This window comes from Apteryx mantelli, chromosome 19 (assembly GCF_036417845.1).
Source record: "Apteryx mantelli isolate bAptMan1 chromosome 19, bAptMan1.hap1, whole genome shotgun sequence".
NCBI classification, from domain to species: Eukaryota; Metazoa; Chordata; class Aves; order Apterygiformes; family Apterygidae; genus Apteryx; species Apteryx mantelli.
Genome location: NC_089996.1, coordinates 7093951 through 7113884, shown reverse-complemented (window position 1 = coordinate 7113884; position 19934 = coordinate 7093951). Strand labels below are relative to the sequence as shown.

At 45.6% G+C, this 19934-nt stretch overlaps 3 protein-coding genes across 4 annotated transcripts; 1 reads left to right on the top strand and 2 right to left on the bottom strand.

Annotated features, from left to right (window-relative positions):
* Positions 1-875: 875 nt before the first annotated feature.
* Positions 876-9270, bottom strand: SCO1 (synthesis of cytochrome C oxidase 1). 2 transcript variants are annotated; one of them, XM_067308101.1, is made up of 6 exons: positions 9045-9270; positions 8591-8681; positions 7422-7619; positions 5740-5832; positions 5511-5626; positions 876-1787 (listed from the first exon to the last, which is right to left on the bottom strand). In XM_067308101.1, the coding sequence occupies exons 1-6, from the start codon at positions 9267-9269 to the stop codon at positions 1659-1661; spliced, it is 852 nt and encodes a 283-aa protein (XP_067164202.1). In that variant the 5' UTR covers position 9270; the 3' UTR covers positions 876-1658. The 2 variants fall into 2 exon arrangements, with proteins under 2 accessions (XP_067164202.1, XP_067164203.1); XM_067308102.1 differs by having other exon boundaries at positions 8591-8684; positions 9045-9126.
* A 41-nt stretch (positions 9271-9311) lies between these two features.
* Positions 9312-12973, top strand: ADPRM (ADP-ribose/CDP-alcohol diphosphatase, manganese dependent). The gene is made up of 3 exons (XM_067308100.1): positions 9312-9907; positions 10557-10673; positions 11697-12973. The coding sequence occupies exons 1-3, from the start codon at positions 9361-9363 to the stop codon at positions 11981-11983; spliced, it is 951 nt and encodes a 316-aa protein (XP_067164201.1). The 5' UTR covers positions 9312-9360; the 3' UTR covers positions 11984-12973.
* Positions 12974-13538: 565 nt separating this feature from the next.
* Positions 13539-19181, bottom strand: TMEM220 (transmembrane protein 220). The gene is made up of 6 exons (XM_067308103.1): positions 19071-19181; positions 18870-18899; positions 17584-17644; positions 15478-15601; positions 14555-14614; positions 13539-13710 (listed from the first exon to the last, which is right to left on the bottom strand). The coding sequence occupies exons 1-6, from the start codon at positions 19155-19157 to the stop codon at positions 13578-13580; spliced, it is 495 nt and encodes a 164-aa protein (XP_067164204.1). The 5' UTR covers positions 19158-19181; the 3' UTR covers positions 13539-13577.
* Positions 19182-19934: the final 753 nt, after the last annotated feature.

Sequence of the window (19934 nt, the reverse complement as noted above, 5' to 3'; positions counted from 1 at the left end):
GGCTCTGATCACCTCCAGCAGGACAAGCTGCCAGGAAACAGGAGACCTGAAGTCAAAAACTTTCTTACCTTGAGGATTTTCAACTCGTATCTCCCACCTTCCCCAAAGAACTTGGGATGCAGTGTGCCAAAGATGTTAAGAGTCGGTGCCAGAAGCAGAGCTGGAGAAGGAAGCCCGACTGTAGCACAGAGGTTACAGTACTTTACAGTACTTGGCTGATGATCATGCTCCCAGTATAACCTCTGGGTTTTGTTTCTGTTGCTGTAGAGACCTATTTCCTACCACACTCCTATGGCTGGAGGATATCTAAGTCACTTCTGATTAGAGGGAGCCTAAACCTCAGGAATCTTGCAGGCTGAGTCTCTTAACCACAAAACCATTATGTAAGACAGGTCACACAAGTGCCACCTCTGCCTCTCCTAGCTGTACTGAATCACAGGGTCTGGTTTCCGTGATAAACACAGAGCTGCTGCAAGGTGTGGGGCAAGCTCCAGGGAGGTCTCCATAGACTGTCAGTACTCTGTTTACCAGGAGGATCCTGCTAGACCTCAGGAAAATGTGAAGCTGCAGGTAAACATGGATCACAGAGCTGCCCTTGCTGAGTATGCAAACTTCTAATAATATTCTATTACCAATCAATTCAAACTAAGAAATAAAAAGAAAATACACCCCCACAATCACTCTAAAATTGAGACCATTTTTGCATAAACCTTGGTACAACTGAAAAACAGATGACACAGTCTGGACTCTCTACTCTGCACGTTGTCCCTGTTGGCAGATTAATACCTGAAGATCTCATACTGTATCACACGCTACATTCACTCTTTCATCTACTGGAAGGTGATTCCTGCAAAACTTAAAAAGGAATAAAGCAATTGTAGAAAGCAGTCTTTTATTTTCAAATGCAGCACTGCATAAAATTTATCTGACTGGCAGTCCTATGCATGGAAACAGACCCCCTTCATTCCCACCACTTCATTATTCAGCATAGCACAAGTCAGGCTGAGAGTATGCACCAAACAATTTAGACCAGAAGAAAAATATATTCGCAACCCAGTACCCTTTTCCTTTACAACTAAGGTTAATAATGTTCACAAAAGATAAGGGGAAAATTTTCAAGAAGAAACATTTCACTTCTGTACTCAAATGAGAAAGATCAGGCAGATTACAGGGCTGGTCCCATGTGTGCAAGCTGCTAATGCTTTCAGTGCTCTTCATCTTCTGAACCTAAATAAAGAAGTACTCTTAAGGCTTTCTGCTTACAGTATTGGAAGTGCCTCTGCCAGTAGGCAAAAAAGTGCAGAGATAAAAATGACGGCAGGAGTCCTCTGAGGATGCCATGGCTCACATGGTTTTTCATCAAGTACTCAGCTTCCTACAGTGACCATCCTTCGCTGATGTCTGGCCAACAGATACACAGTAATTCTACCAGTGATAGAGAGGTTCCTTCCAAATGAAAAGTGTTTTCCATTTTTTGCTCCCGACAATGTTTCACAGAAGTCCCAAGCTTCATCTCATGGCTGAAATCTTGCTGCAAATAATATCCGTTGGGAAGGCTGTTTACTGATTTTTAATAATGGTAACTCCACTGAATACAATGCACAATTACAGCCAAGCCTACAGCGGATGTTTGCATCAATCTTTGAAAATCCTCTGGTTTAGGATCTGTATTTTCTCATGTGTGCAGCAATAGAAGCAGAAATCTCAGAGCTCCTCTTATTCTGGCCATAATAATCCACAAAGTCACCATCTGGCCCAAGGAGATACATTATTATTGTGTGATCCACCTGCAAGAGAGCATATAGCTGCTTGGTAAAACAGATCCCGCATATCTCTCAAAGTCAGCAGCAACAGTGCCCCATTTAGCCTTTAGTTCAAATGCCTGACAAGACTTTTCACCAGCAGGCTAAAGCCAGATCGGGAACAACTTAGCATCACCTCAGAGACCTTTTGTTGTTTTACCCAACAAAGAAATTGAGAAAACTAGTTGTATATTCAGGATGCGTGAAAGAATACTGAGAGCAGAAAGGTCTTCCCTGAGCTGCAGGCACCCTCCCCTCGGCATAGATGGGGCTGAGGACAATGCGAGGGAGGTACAAGCTAAGGCACTTTCCCTCTCACTTTTCCCAGTTTTCCTCTACCTCTCCTTGTACTCCATAACCCTCAAGGCATTCAAGCTTCTGCTGTTAGTATGATGCAAATCCTATATAAATTAAGGTATTTCATTAAACCAAGTATCCTGTCAGAGCAAACAAAGGACTAAGAACATCACTGGGTGAGGGAAGCTGTGGATACAGGATTCAGAGAAGAGGGAAATGCAGTGTCCTGGGAAGGGGCTCCCTCTACTGTCTACTTATGTTGGCATTTACAGAAATCATAGTGGAGTCAGAGGGGAGATAATGCGAAAGAATTTGAAATAATCTAAATAAATTTTCCAAGTAACAATATTTTGAATGTTTGAGATATTTCTATCTGATTTATATGAAACTAATTCCACTGTAAGTTTTTTTTTTTTTTTTAAACATGACTGCGGGTATGGTCTGCACCTAACTATGATGGCATTTCTTAAGAGCAAAGACAATATACTGAAAATTGAAGCCATGAATCTGCAAGTGCTCAAGTGAGTACATAATCTCAACCACTGGAGAAAAAGAAGCTGTTTGTGAAAGTAAGTCCGCATTTGAATTTAAGAAAGCACATAAGCATTTGCATCGTTAGAAGCTAAAAATGTGTTAATGGCATTTCTGTAGTCAAAGGAATCTTTGTTTCTTAAAATTTTTATTGAAGTAGGTTTAAGTCAAATATTTTACTCTAGATTTTTAAATGTTCAAGATATGATCACAAAATCAACTACCAGGAGCTACAATTTTTAAAAGAATTTGAATCATAATTCAGATCCTATTGTCTTTCAACTGGAAACTATGGCAAAAAATGAAGTAGCCTGCTCAGAGTATCTTAACTCCCTTGTCTGTGGAAGATTACAGTCCTCATTATTAAATAGGAACTAGTAATATATGAATAATAGTTTAAAATCCAAAAAGATGTTTAGGAATGATATAATACTCTCTGCTTGTTTTGGCTTGAAAAGAGCATTGAAGTCTAACTGGCTATACTGGACCTCTTCCCCATCTCCCAGCTGCCTGCAGAGAAAACAGAATTTGCTCCTGCACGAACATCAGTCTTAATCATTGCCTGGCATGACAGGTCCATGCAAAACAGTGCAGGGGGGAAAAGAGCCTCATGTCAGTAAATGAGCATGACAGTAGTAGTAGTTACCTGGATACATCTCAGGCCAGCACACAAACCAGCCTCAAGCTTTCCCTCCCAGATCTGCTATTGCTGTTATCCTCTTTCCAATTTGTTACAGAGGGACCTAAGTGTCCTCTGGCCTACCTGCCCTAAACACGTAGAGCTCATTAGCTGTCAAAACCAAGAGCCAATGACAAATCCTGAAGAGATTCAGATATATTCTTCTTCCGCAGTACTACATCAGAAACTCCCAGGCTGCTCTCCTGCCTCAAATCCACTGGCCTTCCTTCCCCATTGCCCTCTACTCCTCTTCCCCTCTCACACACTCAGAAGGCTCCCTGGTGTTTAGAACAATCTCAGCAAAATCCAGCTCCCTTCTCCCTGTTATCCTGAATCCATCTTCCTGTTTCATCCTGTCTATAGTAACAATCTGCTGTTCTTTTCCAACAGTTTGTTTTCACTATCTGGCTTCCCTTGAAGCTGCTATCATCCATATAATTATTTTCCTTGGCCAAATCTCTGCACTTTTCTTTCATGGTCATGCTAAAATCCATGGGCAGTTTGCTGCCATAGTTTACCTCATGAATGGCAATCCTCCTTCAGCTTTTCTGGCCTCTTTTCATCATTTCTCTTCAACTTTAATGTACTCATTTAGTGTCAGATTCTATGGATTTTTTCCCTTATTCTGAGCAGGCATCCTTTGCCAATCCTGTTCCTTTGACCTATTCTTGCATCTCCACCAGCTCCCTTTTGCAAGTCTGGTTTTAAGAAATATCTTTAGATTGATGCTAGATTGATTTAAATTGGTGTCGGATTTCTCCAGCAAGCTCCTCCTCTCCACTCAAATGTAATACAATATCCCAGACACAGACTATTGTAGCTATTGAGTTGCCAATATAAGCAAAAACAAGTTCTTGATCTCCCACCTAACACCTCTTTCAGTAACTCAGAGTCGTACACAGTGCTAGTGTGATTCTGTCTTCTCTTTATTGAGGTCATGTGTTATTCTTGCTGTTTCTTTCTATGCATCAATTTTTTGTTCTACCAATCTCTTTGTCCACGTGGATTATTTGTTACAGTCAGGTTGTTATAACAACCAAGGTGAGAACAGACAATACTGTATCAGATCAAAAAACGATCTGCTCCATCACCCCGTCTTAATTAGCGGTCACCCATGGCTGCTTTAAAGAACAGTATAAAACCAGGACAAAAATATGCTACTTTCCTCTATTCTCTCCCAGTTTACACCATTTTTTGGCTCACTGGCTTCCTGAGCTAGGCATGGTTTCTACGTATTTCATAATCCTCAACAGATTGTTCTTCCAAAGAATAATCAAGTCTCTGTGGACTCATGTAAACTCTACCATCCACAAAATCTGTAGCAATGATTCCACTTGTCACCCACCCATTACATCAAGAAACATCTCATTTTTTTGAACCCGTTTTCAGTTTTCTCTGATGTCCTTTAGTTCTTGTAACAAAGGAAAAAAAAAAAAAAAGATCATAAAACATGTATCCACACTTCTCATATCACTTACACTTGCCTCATTCTTCCAGTCCATTCACAATGTGGCAGGTCAGGAAGGCTTTGACAGTAGCTCTAAGCCGTACAATCAGTCCCATTCACTTCCAAAGAATGAGATTTTGACTACTCAGTTTAGCCTTAGTTTCCCCCTTCACACTAGTACTCTGTACCTATTTTATTCCCACTTGCTTTAGCATTAACATGCTCTCTCTTCCAGGAACATTTTACACTGGAGGAAAACCTCCACAGTACCTGTAGGCAAACCTTGCATCATCCAAGTCTTTGCCAGGAAAACCCTGTTTCCTGGTCTCAGTTTGGCAGGGGATGATTTGTTACTCGCTTGCTTTCATTTCTTTCTTTTCCTATTACCTTAATTCCCCAGTTCTATTTTCACTTTGGAGAACATGGGAAAATAGCCAGATAAAAACATTACAACATTATATTAAAAAAAAAAAGTCAATTTATCCCCAGGCTTATTAGCTTGTATGCTATTCTGTATCGTCCTTGGACTGTGCTTTTTTCTTTTGGACCATTTTTAAATTAGCTTGTGAGCTCATAAAAGGGCACAGAACAATGTTCTGACTGAGATCTCCGAGACAAAACTTAACATGTAGATGTAACAGCACTCTGTCATGTAGGACTTCAGCACAGATTATAACATCTGTCTTCCAATTTAAAATCTATATCCTGCTTTATCCACAGTCTACTGTTAGGCAAAGGCCCTACTTTTACTCACTATGTAATCACTGTCTTCATCTTTGGGACCTTCGCTGTAATATACACGGTAAGCTCTGGCCACTTGCTCAATTTGTTCTTTGGTACCAGTCAATCCAATCAGCTTAGGAGAAAATTCTATATGGAAAGAAGACATTCAGACATTTTAGCGAAAAGAATCCTGTCAAGATCCTCCTTTTCAATGCTCTATATTACATGTCATAAGACATCAAAGAAGAAAAAACTAATACCTTTAACATATCTGGCAATAGCTTCTTCATTGTCCCTCTCAGGATCAATGGTGATGAAGAGTGGGGTCAAATTTGGCAAAGATGGAATTCCATCTGTGACGAGAAAGATCAACAAATGTTATTTTCCTCAGCAAACTAAAAAATGTCTCTCAGCTCCCTCCAAATAAGGTTACAATTGAGCTACTGTAACATGAATCCACATAAATCCTAAGCGTCACAAAAACACTATTTTGTGCAGGTTAATTTATATAATGCAAGTTCTGAAGGAAGTCAGGGCCACGAAATCCAACACTCTGCGCTACGTGCAGCTACACTTCTCATTCTCTCACTTGGACACACTGCCATACTCATGAGAGGTGACAAACTGGCTCTGATGCAGGAAATGCCAGGGCACAATCCAGGGATCAAGGCATGATGGTCAGTACAATGAAAATGTGCCGGTGATGGTGGAATGGGCAGATAGGTGAAGACACAGCTCAGGATCTTTTCCTCATGTTCCAGTCATATCCTCCACAACCCTGCCTCCTGCACTGTATTTTCTGTATTTTAGTTCATCCTTCCACCTGCTTGGCTACTATTATTCCTGTTTTGTAACTCTTCAGAAGCTGCAGCCTGAGAAAACCATTTGTACCAAAATACAGTGATTCTCAGAAGTCAAAAGGAGTATTAAGAGTCAAGAGTATTCCTGAAAACATGAGGAAATGCCCAACAGAGGCCAAGAGGAAACTTCAGTCTCATGCAGAGGTCCAAAGTAAACATGAAAAGCTAGAGAAGTCTGTCAGGAGAAAGAATTATCAGGATTGACAATACATTACTGTGTTAAGTCCAATTAAATTCAGTGTTGTTGCTCCACAGCCTTTACCTCCTATTAAATCAACATTGGGCAGACTGCATTTTCCCAGGAAAGGCAAATATTTTTGCATATAAACATGCACTCAGTGAATGAATGCAAGGGAGAGGGAACAAGCAAGAGAGACGACACCTCTTGGCAAAAATATTTATTCTGTGATGGCACTGTTCTCTCTTCCACTGTAAGCTGCCACCATCACATTCTGTTAATGAGAAGTCCCCAGTTCCAGAAAGCTCAGTCTCATCATGCTTTAAATATCAGATCTCAGTGACATTCCACCAAATTGGAGACAGGTTAATGCATGTATCATCTATTAGTTTATTCACAGAATTGCTGAGGTTGGAAGGGACCTCTGGAGATCATCAAGTCCAACCCCCCAGCTCAAGTAGGTTGCCTAGGACTGTGCCCAGATGGCTTTTGAGTATTTCCAAGGACGGAGACTCCACAACCTCTCTGGGCAACCTGTTCCAGTACTCAGTCACCTTCACAGTGAAAAATTTTTTTCTTATACTCAGATGGAACATCGTGTGTTTGTGCCCATTGCCTCTTGTCCTGTCACTGGGCACCACTGAAAAGAGTCTGGTTCCATCTTCTTTATATTTTCCCTTCAGATATTTTTACATGTTGATAAGATCCCCCCAAGCCCTCTTGTCTAGGCTAAACAATCCCAGCTCTCTCAGCCTTTCCTCATATGACAGGTTCTGATTCAGATACTGAAGAGTAATTAACAGTATTTTTTTCACAAGATCATCACTTACCATCATACCTAACATTTTACAATAAACTTTGACCTCTTCTAAAAATAATTTCTATACCAAACGAATTCACATACCAATTTCTTCTACCACTTCAATCATTTTCTCCAGTTCATCAGGACAGATATCAGGGCAATGCGTGAAGCCAAAGTAGATCAGCACCCACTGGCCAATGTAGTCCTTGTTGGTCTTGGGCTGTCCCTCATGACTGATAAGTGAGAAGGGCCCTCCCAGTAGTGGTTTCCCAATGCCTCGGTTCCGTTCTTTCTCCAGCTCTATAGGAAACAAAAGGAGATCATAAACTTCCACGACACATAGTCACCCCTTCCCATTCAAGTTTCAGAATCATTTAAAGTCTGAGAGTAAGGTGACCTTGCAGAATCACAGTCCAACACCTCAAATGTCAAAATCTACCAACGGCCACTGGAAAGCAAGCCCAACATGAACAAGACTTCAAAGCAGAGCATTTGATTTTGAGCAAATTCCTATATCAAATACATCACTAAATTCCTTTGAAACATAATAGTCTCTTTTATTGTTATCCAAACACATATTTCCAATTTTTGTTTTTCAGAGACAGACAAATACACAGTCTGGCTTGATATTAAACAGAAAAATCACCATCCTTTATAAATTCAACATATGCTAGCAACTATGCTATCTCTGAGTTTCAGTATTAAAAACATGAAAATAAAAACAGTAAGCAATCACTGGAGAATAGGTAAATGCATACAGAAGTTACATATATAGAAATCAATGTACTCAGAAAATCCTACCTGCATATCTGTGTCCCATGATAAGAAACACATTTCTCCTTTCCAGCTTTTGCATTGATTCATGCCACATTTACTCACAGCAGCAAGTATAAGTAAACGTAACCATTTCAACAGCAAAAGCATATTTATGAATTTTATAATACCTTATCTTCAAATTTCCTATGGTATAAAAGCACTTATACACACACAGTCACACAACAGCACAGTATAAATCGTGATCCAAATTACTTCAGAGTTAACTACAGCAAGACAACCAAACTGAATGTTTTTAATAAAAAATATGACATTCTACTTCGTTTTTCTGCCTAGCCAAACAGGAAGTGGTTTGAAAAAAAAGACACTCCGATCCCAGGCTTGGGGACAGGGCAATGCAAGGAAGAGCACGACACCATCACCTACGCGAGACCGCTCAGCGCGACTAAGGCTGCCGGCGGAACGGGGAAGCCACCAGACTGCGAACAAACACTCACTTTCCTCCTTCATTTTCTTCATTTTCTTCATAGCCACCAGCAGTCCTCCGCACAGCACAAAGGTTGCGATCAGCGACCGCCAAGACACCAGCTACTGAAAACGAAGCGCGTTAATGCCTCGATGAGGCCGCTCGGACGGAGGCGCCGCCCGGGCAGCCAGCGCCGGCCCGGGAGCAGCGGGAGGGCGGCGGGGGCCACCCGAGCCCAGCTGCTGGTCCCCAGGGGCTTCGGGCTGCAGCCTGCGCCGCAGGGCCAGGAAAAGCGCCGGCCCCGACGGGAGCGACGGCCGCGGCAGGCGATACCGACGGCGCGCGGGCGGTTACGGGGCAGCGACGTGAGGGCGCGCAGGGGGCCGCGGGGAGCCGCCACGCGAGGCCGCCGCTGCCGAGCTCCGGACGGGGACGCGCGGGGAAAAGCCACCGGGGGGGGGGGGGCGCAGCTGCCTCCCACTTACCCTCCTCTGCGAGGCGGCCCGCTGGTCGCCGCCCGGCGGCAGGCGGGACAGCGCCCGGCAGGCCTGGGCGCCGGCGGCGGGCGGCCGCAGCGGGGCGGCGCGCCAGGCCCCCGCCGGCAGCGGCGCCGCCCAGGCCCTTGCCGGCTGCCCCCACGCGAGGGCAACGGCGCCGCCCGGGAGGCGCCAGGGCCGCGGCAGCCGCCCGCACCTCAGCGCCGCCGCCATGCTGCCGTGCCGGTCCCGCCCGCCCCTTCCGGCGCCGCCATTCCCTTCCGGCGCCGCCCGCCCCCCCCGGGCCGGGGCAGCGGCGGGCGCGATGGAGGAGGCGCCGCTCTTCTCCTTCGGCGTCATCGCGGACATCCAGTACGCGGACGCGGAGGACGGCTACGACTTCTGGGGCTGCCGGCGGCGCTACTACCGGCACAGCCTCCGCCTGCTGCGGGCCGCCGTGGAGGCGTGGGCCGCCGAGCGGCCGCCGCCCGCCTTCGTGCTGCAGCTGGGCGACACCATCGACGGCGTGAACGCGCGGCGCGGCGCGGCGGAGGGCGCGCTGGAGCGGGTGCTGGCGGCGCTGCGGCGGCTCCCGGCGCCCGTGCACCACGCGTGGGGCAACCACGAGCTCTACAACTTCAGCCGCGACCGCCTGGCCCGCAGCGGCCTCAACAGCCGGCCGCCGGCGGCCGCCGGCCCCGCCGGGGACTGCCAGGCCTACCAGTTCAGCCCGGCGCCGCGCTTCCGCTTCGTGGTGCTCGACGCCTACGACCTGAGCGTGCTGGGTCGGGACGCGGCCGCGCCGCGGTACCGCGAGGCCCTGCGGCTGCTCAAGGAGAAGAACCCCAACGAGAACCTCAACAGCCCCGCAGGTACCGCCGGCCTCGCCGCGCTCGGCGGTGCCCGGGCCCTCCAGGCCCACGCGCGGGAGGCAGACGGGGGACTCGCGTACCCCAGGGTCCGCTTCCCAGTGTGAGGCGAAAGCAGCCCCTCGTTCTTAAATGGTGCTTCCAGAGGTGCTGCTCAGGAAACCACAGCCCTTTCCTCCTCTTTCAGTCCATCTTCTCTGGTCCCCTGCCCTCGGCTACTGTCTGCTAAGAGCTGAGTCAGGAGCAGGTCTCTAGGTGGACACAGGACGTGTCCCCACGTGCCTGTCTTGCTGCTCAGATGCTTTCTGGATGGTTTTATAGTGTGCCGTATGTCCTGCATATCAGAACTAAAGGGACCTGTTAGCACAACTGCTGTTGCAGAGAGTATCGAGTGAGTCCAGCCAGTGCCAGAGTATGGGGACTCGAGTGGAAATCCTGTGCGTGCAGTATGGCCAACCCCCCCCCCCCCCAAACACTAACGAGTCATTTTCTCTTGTTTATCCAGGTAGTCTGGAGTTTTGATTCAACAGATGTGAAAAGGGCTATAAGAATAAAAACCATTTATCATACATAGAGATCCACATAAAGAAAGCAAACGGAGAAGTTACACTGGGTGCGCGCACATATGCCTGACCTTCTTTCTTTATTGCAGGACTCAAAGAACCGCAGTTTGTAGAGTTTAACGGGGGATTTAGCCAAGCCCAGCTGGACTGGTTTAATGAAGTCCTTAAGTTCTCTGATGAAAACCAAGAAAAAGTTGTAGTTATGGGTAGGTCTGTTTCTTATACATATGACTGAATGCATGCGTGTTGAGGCTTTTGGAAGGGAATCTTATCTGCTCAACTTAATCGTACACTACAGGTGTTAGAATTGGATACTCCAGTCATTCTCGTGCTCTGTTATTTCTACAGCTATTGAGCATCTTAGCATCCTTTAGTCATCCTTTCACCTGCAAACACTTATTCTTTCCAATGCTTTACCCTGTTTTGATGATATTCAGAACCTTCAGAAGAGTCCTGGATTTGGGGAAAAACACTGCTGTTGTTATGCAGCAGGTATGAAGAATGTTACTGAGAAAGAAAGTTGTTGCTGAGGCTCAGGGACTGACATATTGGGGGCAGAAAACAGCAAGACTGAAGACTGTTAGGTACTTGAGAAACAACCAAGTGACAGGAAAGTGGTTCTGAGAACCTGGTCAGGAAATCACTACCACACCAAAAATACCTAAATGACAGCAAAGAGCAGAACAGCAGCAGGCACAGAACAGGGCTGTACTGGTGACTGCAAGTTACATGCCAAAAAAGTTGTGTGGCCAGAGTATGCCAGCTGGGGAAAACACATCCAGTATCATGCAGTAACTTCACAGCTGCAGTGAGATATGTATGTAACCTGTAAAGTATGAGAATAGCAATGTGGTTTCACACTAAAAAATGAGCTTTCTGAATACAGATAGAAGGCTAAACTTCCCAGCAAGAGGCAGAGTGTGTTACTGTTCAAAATACACATTTAGACCAAGTGACAAACCTGATCTTATACATATCAGTGAGTACCATTGAAAGGGGACTCAATATTTAGATACCAAGATGCTATATAAAGAAGAAAATGAAGGATATTTCATAAAATGAGAAATCAGAATTTTAAAGATGCTCTAAGAGTTTCCTTGGGCTCTACACCAAAGCGATTCTATCATTTATAGAGAATTCAAAACGTGGAGGCATCTGTATTGAATGTTGTTAGTATGTCTGTTATGTACTTGAAGTAATTCTTTTCCTTCTTTCCCTCTCAACTGCAGGTCATCTGCCCATTCATCCAGATTCTTCAGACAGAGTTTGCCTAGCCTGGAATTATGAAGATGCCCTTTCTGTCATACACGCTCATCAGTGTGTGGTGTGCTTCCTTGCAGGGCACCTGCACGATGGTGGCTATTGTTTAGACTCTCATGGAGTTCATCATCTAACTTTGGAGGGGGTTATTGAAACTCCACCAGAAAGCAATGCCTTTGGAACTATTTATGTCTATGATGATAAAATGATATTAAAGGGAAGGGGCAGAATTTCAGACAGAGTGATGTATTACTGAAAATGGTAAGCAGATGAATGCAAATTGCTCTCCTTCAGGAATTACCCAAACTAAAACATAATAGCATCTACTGCAGCAATGGGATTCAGCATATCTTTGTTTATAGAAAGATCTGCATGGCTGATCCTTACACATTTTTCCTCAAGCATTTTTCTCTCAGATACAAAGTTTTATAAGTTATGTTTTTGTAAGAAACCAAATCTAGTCTCTTCTTGCAGAATAGAGAAGGTCAGTAACTGTGAAATAAATGTACTTGACTGCAAAGTTTTGACTCCAAACACCCAATCCTGAATGGATTGTTACTTACTGTGAAAAAACAAACCATATTAACAAGGTTGTCTTAAAAATCCACCAATTTTTTTTTATATCGGTCAGATTTATGACACGCAGAATTGTTCCTGCTCATCAGCATTTCAACTTTTTTTCAAAGATCAAACTCAGCAACATCTCCAGTCTGGCAGAAGATTTCATCCTGTAGCCTAATACAGTCGTCTTAAGATAGCTTTTTTCAAAATTACTTTAGTCTTTTAAAGCAAGGCCCAAGGAAAATGGGGACCATCTATGCTACATCAGCACAGTACTGAGAGGCCTAAGTTTAAAAAATGTCAAGCCAGGAAGGCTGCGGCATCATGTAATGTCACAGATACACCAGCCATAATCTACACATACCTAGCTGTATTAGCTTGCAGCAGTATTAAGCTAACAAGCCCTGACTCGGGAAGACTTAAAGCATGTTGCTGTGCTGCATCTGAACCTATATTGGCTCTCACCCAGCCACCTTGCGTGTCCAGTGTATTCACCTGTGCATCCTTTTCCAGGATTAGTGATGACAGAGCATGCTTACTCTGTCTGGACTGCTGTATATGTTCTGCTTTCTAGAAACAGAGACATCCTGTGAAAAGCAGAGAGTTGTGATAGTGACTATGTCTGCTGGTGGCAGTCTTGAGCCTGCATCTCACAGAAAATAAATATATGCAAGCTTTCTTTGAATTTTCTTTAGAAAAATAATATTTATTACTTTATAAAACCAGTAATTTTTAGTTAAAGATAATAGGAAAATTTTAGTAATGATCCTAAAATATTTCCTCAGATATATTCTACATGTGATTATAGCACAGAAATAGAAATACAGACTTATTTTTTCAGGTAGTCTCATTAATGGACTATCCAGGCAGATACCTGGAGGTTTTACAGCTGCAAATAATTATCTGTTGAAACAAAACATTTGCAACTACTTTTCCCCTAAGTCACAGAATAGCAGATTTTGCAAGGTACCAGGTGTCAGGAGAGAACAGACCAGGGATGCCAGGATATCTTGAATAACTAACATTAGAACACACTAGGTCAACAATACTTTGAAAATGTATGAAGGAGCGGTTTGAACAATAGTTTCCATAGAAAAAATCTCCACTCAGGTTTGACACCGTTCTTTGTTAATGAGGACTGGAAAAAAATAAATCTCAAAACTGCATTGTGGCAGGCAGGCAGGCAGACATTCTTGGGTCCTATCAAACTGATACTAACCTTGCATTAAGAACCAAACAGCAGAGGCAAGTAAGGTCAGAATATTTATTGTGTATTTTCTGCCATCTGATTAAACCACTGTTTTACAGTGAGTTGGCCAAGATGCTCGCATCTCTTTGTTCATGTAAATGTACAGCCACATAACAAAGGGAAAGAAAGAGACCGAGACTGCAGCAATCAAACGAATTCCACCCAGTGGATTCCTACAAAGAAACAAATACAACAGTGCTATTTCAAATCAGACTCCCTTAGCAAACATTCATACAGGGCTGTGGTTGGTGTGAGAGTCTATATTGGCTAAAGACAGTAGAGAGCCTTTGCCACAGTAAGGAAGCTCATGTAGCTGTATCAGCAGAGTCCTTTGCTAAAGACGTTACCACATGCCAACAGAAAGTTTTTCTGCTGCCTTCTCAGGCTACACAAACCAGGTGAAAAAAAGCACTCCTGTTTGCACAGTGGCATCTGGGACATGTTTTGCCAGCACAAAGGTATTGTTTGGCAGATTGTTTTTTTCTCATGCTCGCAGCTAACACAGCAATTCAGCAAAACTTCTGTAGCACAGACCTCCGAGGAGGCTGGCGAGCAGTGTGGAGCCACTGTGGCCAGTCTGCCGTTCAGAGCTTTCTGTGAACTCTGCCTGAATCCCCAGTCTGCTCCAGAAGAATGCAGCAGACGCCTCAGAAACTTCTGTAAATTGGGAGTTGTAGTAGAAATGGTTTTGCAACTTTGATTAGCACTTGTGGTCAGTATCCACTAGCCTGTTCCACAGAAGAGGCACGTTCTCCATATGCAAAAGGGAAATGTGCCTCTCCCCCAACCCCTGCATGGAAAGCAGAACAAATCTTTTGTTTAGCTTCACTTTTTCCCAGCAGATTTTTACCTGTGCAAGATCTTACAGGCTGCAACACCAAATAGTACTGCTTAGTATCTGAGAAGATTTAGACAGTAACATGAAGTAGAAAAACAAGGAGCCAATATTACTTATATGTTTTCAGGAAGCTACTCAACTAAGTACGAATATATGAGTGGATTAAACAAAAAACTTACTTTGCTGAACTGCGACAAAGACTCATCCATATTGTAATAATCAGCAGACCAGACAACTCTCTAAAAAGCCAAACAAAAACTAGATCAGAATATAATGCATGCAGACGTTTGCTTGTAAAAAATAAAAAAAATCCTCCAAAAGAGTAGGGCAAATATATACTCTCTTGCTTGTAGAAGTTCACTATATTTTACTAGGATTATAATTTTAAAGGCATTTGCGCTGAGTAACTTTGCCTCACACCACAAATCTGCAAACACACGACCCAGCTATACAGCTGCAGAAATCCCTGCTTCCACTTTTTGTTCCACTGCTAAACTTATATTCCGCAATACATTTACCTCATTAATATACAGCAAACCAACACCCCAGGATTCCATATTGTAAACAGCAGCAGCAGCTGCCACTGCTTCCCCTCTATACTGAACAAGCACCTAACTTAAGCAAACAAATGAGTATCCAAGTCTTTACCAAGTGAGGATTTGTTCCCCTCTCCCTTCAATCCCTAGCAGTTCAAGGACTCAGCAGAACTTGCCAGATAAGCACACACATGGTATCATCACAAGAGTTTTTAACACTTTATAATTCCCATTTCTACAGCTCCAGTAACAGAACACAAGGCTATTTCACAGTGCTACTACTGTGGTCTTTGAAAGCCAGAACTGCCCCTAATTACATCTAACTGACCCAATCAGGTGGAATTCAAGCAAGATTATTTTCTGTCTGTTTAGCTCTTTTGTCCAGCAAATTGCTGGTGTGTAACACTGTGATTGCTCCTCCTTGGCCTGACTCCTCTGGACCAACACTACTCACTGCAACAGCTCAGCAAATAAAGCTCAGCCTAAAGATGACCTATCAGAAAGTCACAGCTGCCTCGAAAATGGCCTGGTGCACTGAATTCATGCAGAGAAAATTCATTACTCACCTGCCTTCCTCCTCATGCAAGATGTTTGTTCGAGCGTAAGCAAACAAAGAATAAGCCAAGAGAATGGTCCCAACAATACAACCTGCAGAATGAAGATCACAGAGGGTCCTCCAAACAAGATTATCTGAGGGAAAAAAACAGACTGGCACTAACTGCAGTGTAGCATGAAGAATACCCTATAAATTGAATAGCATCTGAGTTGTTGGAAAATAGATGCCTCCAGCAAACACATATGTTTTAGGCAGGAAGGGTGGAATTAATACCACCATCTTTATGACCAAGGAAAGCTGCTAAAAAGTACTGTTGAAAATGTAAGCCAGTGGATTTGAGGCTTGTTTTCCCAGAAATGCAATTTCTTGGCAGCAGTACCTCAATGAAAACAGCTTCAGATTCTCCCTAGCAAATAAAACAGGCCCCAGGATCCAATATACACAGAAAATGACGAGGAGGATTACAAATGGAAGTTCTCTTAAGCAGGAAGAATGGCTTTCCCAGAACTCATGGCAATAGCCAGACCCTCAGCAGTGATACCAGAGAAACACCAGGACTCCGGTGGAGCAATTCCCAACTCCTCCCAGCCAGTCATCCAGGATACTGAGCAACTACTACATTGCAGAGAATTTATTACCTTCATTTACACTCCCAGATAAGACTCTGAACTTTTGCCCGTGATTATTAGCAACGTTAATGACATCTCTGTGGGCTGGGGACTGATGTTTTAAACACAGAAATGCAGATGTTATGAAAAATCTGAATGGGCCCAGAGATTCTTCTGGTTTTTCACATCCATTCCCAGGTTCTCATGGGAGAGAGGTGAGCAAACGACATAGGCAGTTTGCCAGATGACCTCAATAATGTCAACAGCAAGAAACCACAAAGTTAAAAGCAGTCTCTTCTAGGCACTGACCCCTCCAGGCAAGCGTTAAAAATGATGGGCTGCCAAAATTCAGGAACTCAGTGGGACTTTCAACTTTGTTATCAATTCCAAGGTAAACTAATCATTTGGCTGAGCTTACTGCAGCTGTGTAGGGGCAAGATCTGGGTCTTCCATAGTCCTGAGTGACAAACGGCCCTTAGTGAATTTACATAAATGTCCAGCTACACACCAGTTGTTCTATTTGTAATCTTTATTTCCCATTGATCTTGATGTGAGCAACAGAAACCTATTTGTAAGTTTAACATGCAGGTTCTCTTGACAAGGCAAATGCCACATGTTGAAGCTACACATATCACACAAACAAACCTCCCCTGAAATGTTCAAAAACACAGACAGCAACCCTTTTAGTTTTTTTTAATGCTGCCACCTTACATGCTTAAGGTAGTCAGAATGCTGAGAGACTTTAATGGTACGATTTGTGACAAGAACATGCACTCCTGAAAATGTTCCTTTTTGGCATAAGTGTGGTTTTAGTTTATTCAAAGTAGTATTCATCCAGATGAGATACAGTCACTTTTTGTATACAAAAATATTTTTAAATTATTTCCACTGGTTTTTAAAAAATAACTATTTTCCTGAGTCCTGGGTCTAATCTGATCTCATAGATTCTCTCTACATGTAGTGGCTTCAGCCTGATTTGGCCCTCTTAGCAAACATCCTTGGAAATTCAACCATAACACAGAATTCTCTAAAAGTCTACATTGCTGTACATGCACTTTGTGTGGTAGTCATAATACTTAACACTAAATAATGCCTTTAGCTTTTCAAAGTACTGTACAGAGCTTAACTGCTTTTATAGGAAGTAGATAAGCAAAATTCCAGTTTTACAACAGGGAAACAATGTGGATTAAACAATCTGCTAATGTCAATGTCAGAGCCAGAGTTAAAACATGCTCCCAGGCTTGTGCTCCATTTATTAGTAGAGAACAGTAATTGGAGTGCAATGATAAGGCTATCCCAGTGGTATGCCTTCTGCAGGGGTCCTATGAGCGACATTTCACTCAGACATGTCCAACCACAAAAACTAAAGCAAAGGCCATCTTTTCTAGAAACAGGCTACCAGCAGGTAGTGTTTCCATGCAGCCTGATCTTAATCTGTGACTCAATAAAACCAAACCTTTTGGGGGTGACCTTTGACCAGAAATTCTGTTTTACACACAATATCATACCTGTTATCGAGGGGTTAAGGCCAACAAGCAGCGTAAGGGCAGCCGGCACAAAGTAGACAACCTGTTAATGAGACATACACCTACTCTGTAGCAAACCCCAGAAACATAAGGAAGTAGAAACATTCATCCACATGGATACTTCTGGTTTTAGACTAGGCTCCCCTTCTTTTCCATAGTAGTTTGTCAGATGCACAGAACAGTTGTAAATCTTTCTCTCTCTGGCAAGCCTCTAGACCAATAGTGCTCTTTTATGTGCAACAACCCAGAATGCTTCCCCGCTCACCACCCAATATCATTACACCCTACAGTCTTAAGACAAGCTGAGCCCCAAACCTTGTGCCTCAGCTTCAGGGTAACCTGAGTCCTCACTGCCTAACCAGCTCTCTGCACGGGTCTCCAGCGGTGCCCTGCACCCCACCTTCCCCTCACTCAGGCTAGTTGCTGTGCTGCATCTCGGTCCTCCAGGGAAAGCCCTTATGAAACTCCCCTCTGCACCCTGTGCCCATCTGCCTGCGCTGGGTGGCTCTCCTCGGAAAAGCTAATGCTGCAACATAACCAGCTCTGGAAGGCCGGGCTCACCCACACAGGGAAAGAGCAGAGAGGAGGGGACAGCCCCAACCACGCAGCAGCTCCTGCCACTTGCAAAGACAATCCTACTTTGTATCCCCAGCTCCAAATCCTATTGATAATGAATCAGAGCCACCATGCTGTCCACCTGCCTGCAGAAAGAGAGCAGTGGCAGAGTGGAAAGAGAGGAGGGAATTTTCCTTAGGTTTCTTCCAAGCTGCAAGAAAGCCCCTGTTGATTTGAGCGGTCGACACAACGCATTCAAGCCAGCGATTTAAAGCAACTTCAACAAGTGATGTGAAGATGGGAGGTAGCTTGGTCAGGTGGTCTCAGGCCCAGGGAAGGAGCGACAAGACAAGTGGTGCTTGGCAGAGAAAACACTGAAGCAGGTGCAAATCTGAGGTGAAATAAGAAGTCCTGGAAGTACAGTCAGACCTCAGTCCTCACCACAATAACACCTCAGCGATGATATGGGGAGAAAAGAGACCATTTGCCAGGGATCTATCCGCCCTTCAGCTAAAAGCAGGGAGCAGGTTTTCGCTACTCCAAGCCGTATTTCAGAACGCAGGTGAGGCAGGTGGGAGCACCCCGAGCGGGGCTGAGGCCTCCGAGGGCCTGCTGGGGTTACAGCATCCCGCACAGCGCAGCCCCTGGCTTCCTGCCCTCTCGCAGAGACCTGCTCCAGGCTTCCCAGGAGGGAGATGCCGACCCATACTCACTATCCACAGTCCGGCGTCGGGGTCGTTCACCTGCAGAGAGGAAGCAACACTCAGAGCGCGTTTAGCTTTGTCACGGGAGAGGCCCCGCTCTGGCGACACGTCGTGGGCACAACAAGAGCCCCTCGGAGCCCGGCAAGCCCAGCCCGGGCCCTCCCCGGCCGCGCCGCCTCCCTCCTGCCGCGGGCCCCGCGCCGGCCTCACCTGCACGGCGGCCGCCAGCCCGAAGAAGGCGGCCATGAGCAGGTTGCAGAGGCGCCAGAGCCGCCCCGCGCAGCGGCCGCCCGCCATGGCCGCGCGGGGCCGGGCCGGGCCCTCGCCCCGCCTCGCCTCGCCTCGCCTCGCCCCGCCGCGGGCGGGCGGGCGGGCAGTGGCCTGCGGGGGCGGGCGGCCGCGGGGCGGGGAGGCGCTGCCGGCAGCGCCAGCCACCGGGGCCACGGGGGCCACGGGGGCAGCGGCCGCCCGCCCAGCCGGGTGCCCGGCGGGAGGCGCGGGGCGGCTGCCGGAGGGCGGAGCGGCGGGGCGAGGCCGGGCCCGCGGCGCGGCGCGGCGGAGCGGAGCGGAGCGGGAACCACGTGTGGCGCGGGGTGTGCGGGAAGGAAGGCGAGTCACGGCGCTGCCTCACCTCTGCCGGGGCCGCGCTGTGCCCCGGGGCTCGGGCTGCGGCTGGTACCGCGTTCCCGGCAATTTCTCCTCCTTCCCCTGCACGCAGAGCCTTTTTCACACCCTTCCCGAAAAGGATGGAAAAAAAGAGAGTTTGAGAACGATGTTCCTCAACTGAGTAAGGCTGTATCGTTGTTAGCAGGAAGTTCAGCTTACCAATACAATAGCATATTTGTTATATGCCACGGGAGGGAGGGGAAAACAGATGATAGCAGGGTAAGAAAGTGGACTGCGAAGGCATTGCCAACACCTGAACGCTTCACAGAATTGTTGAGGTTGGAAGGGACTTAGAAATCATCTGATCGAACCCCCCTGCTGCCGTGTTTCACTTTGTGCCCGTTGCCTGTTGTCCTGTCGCTGGGCACCACTGAAAAGAGCCCCATCTTCCTTACACCCTGCTATCAA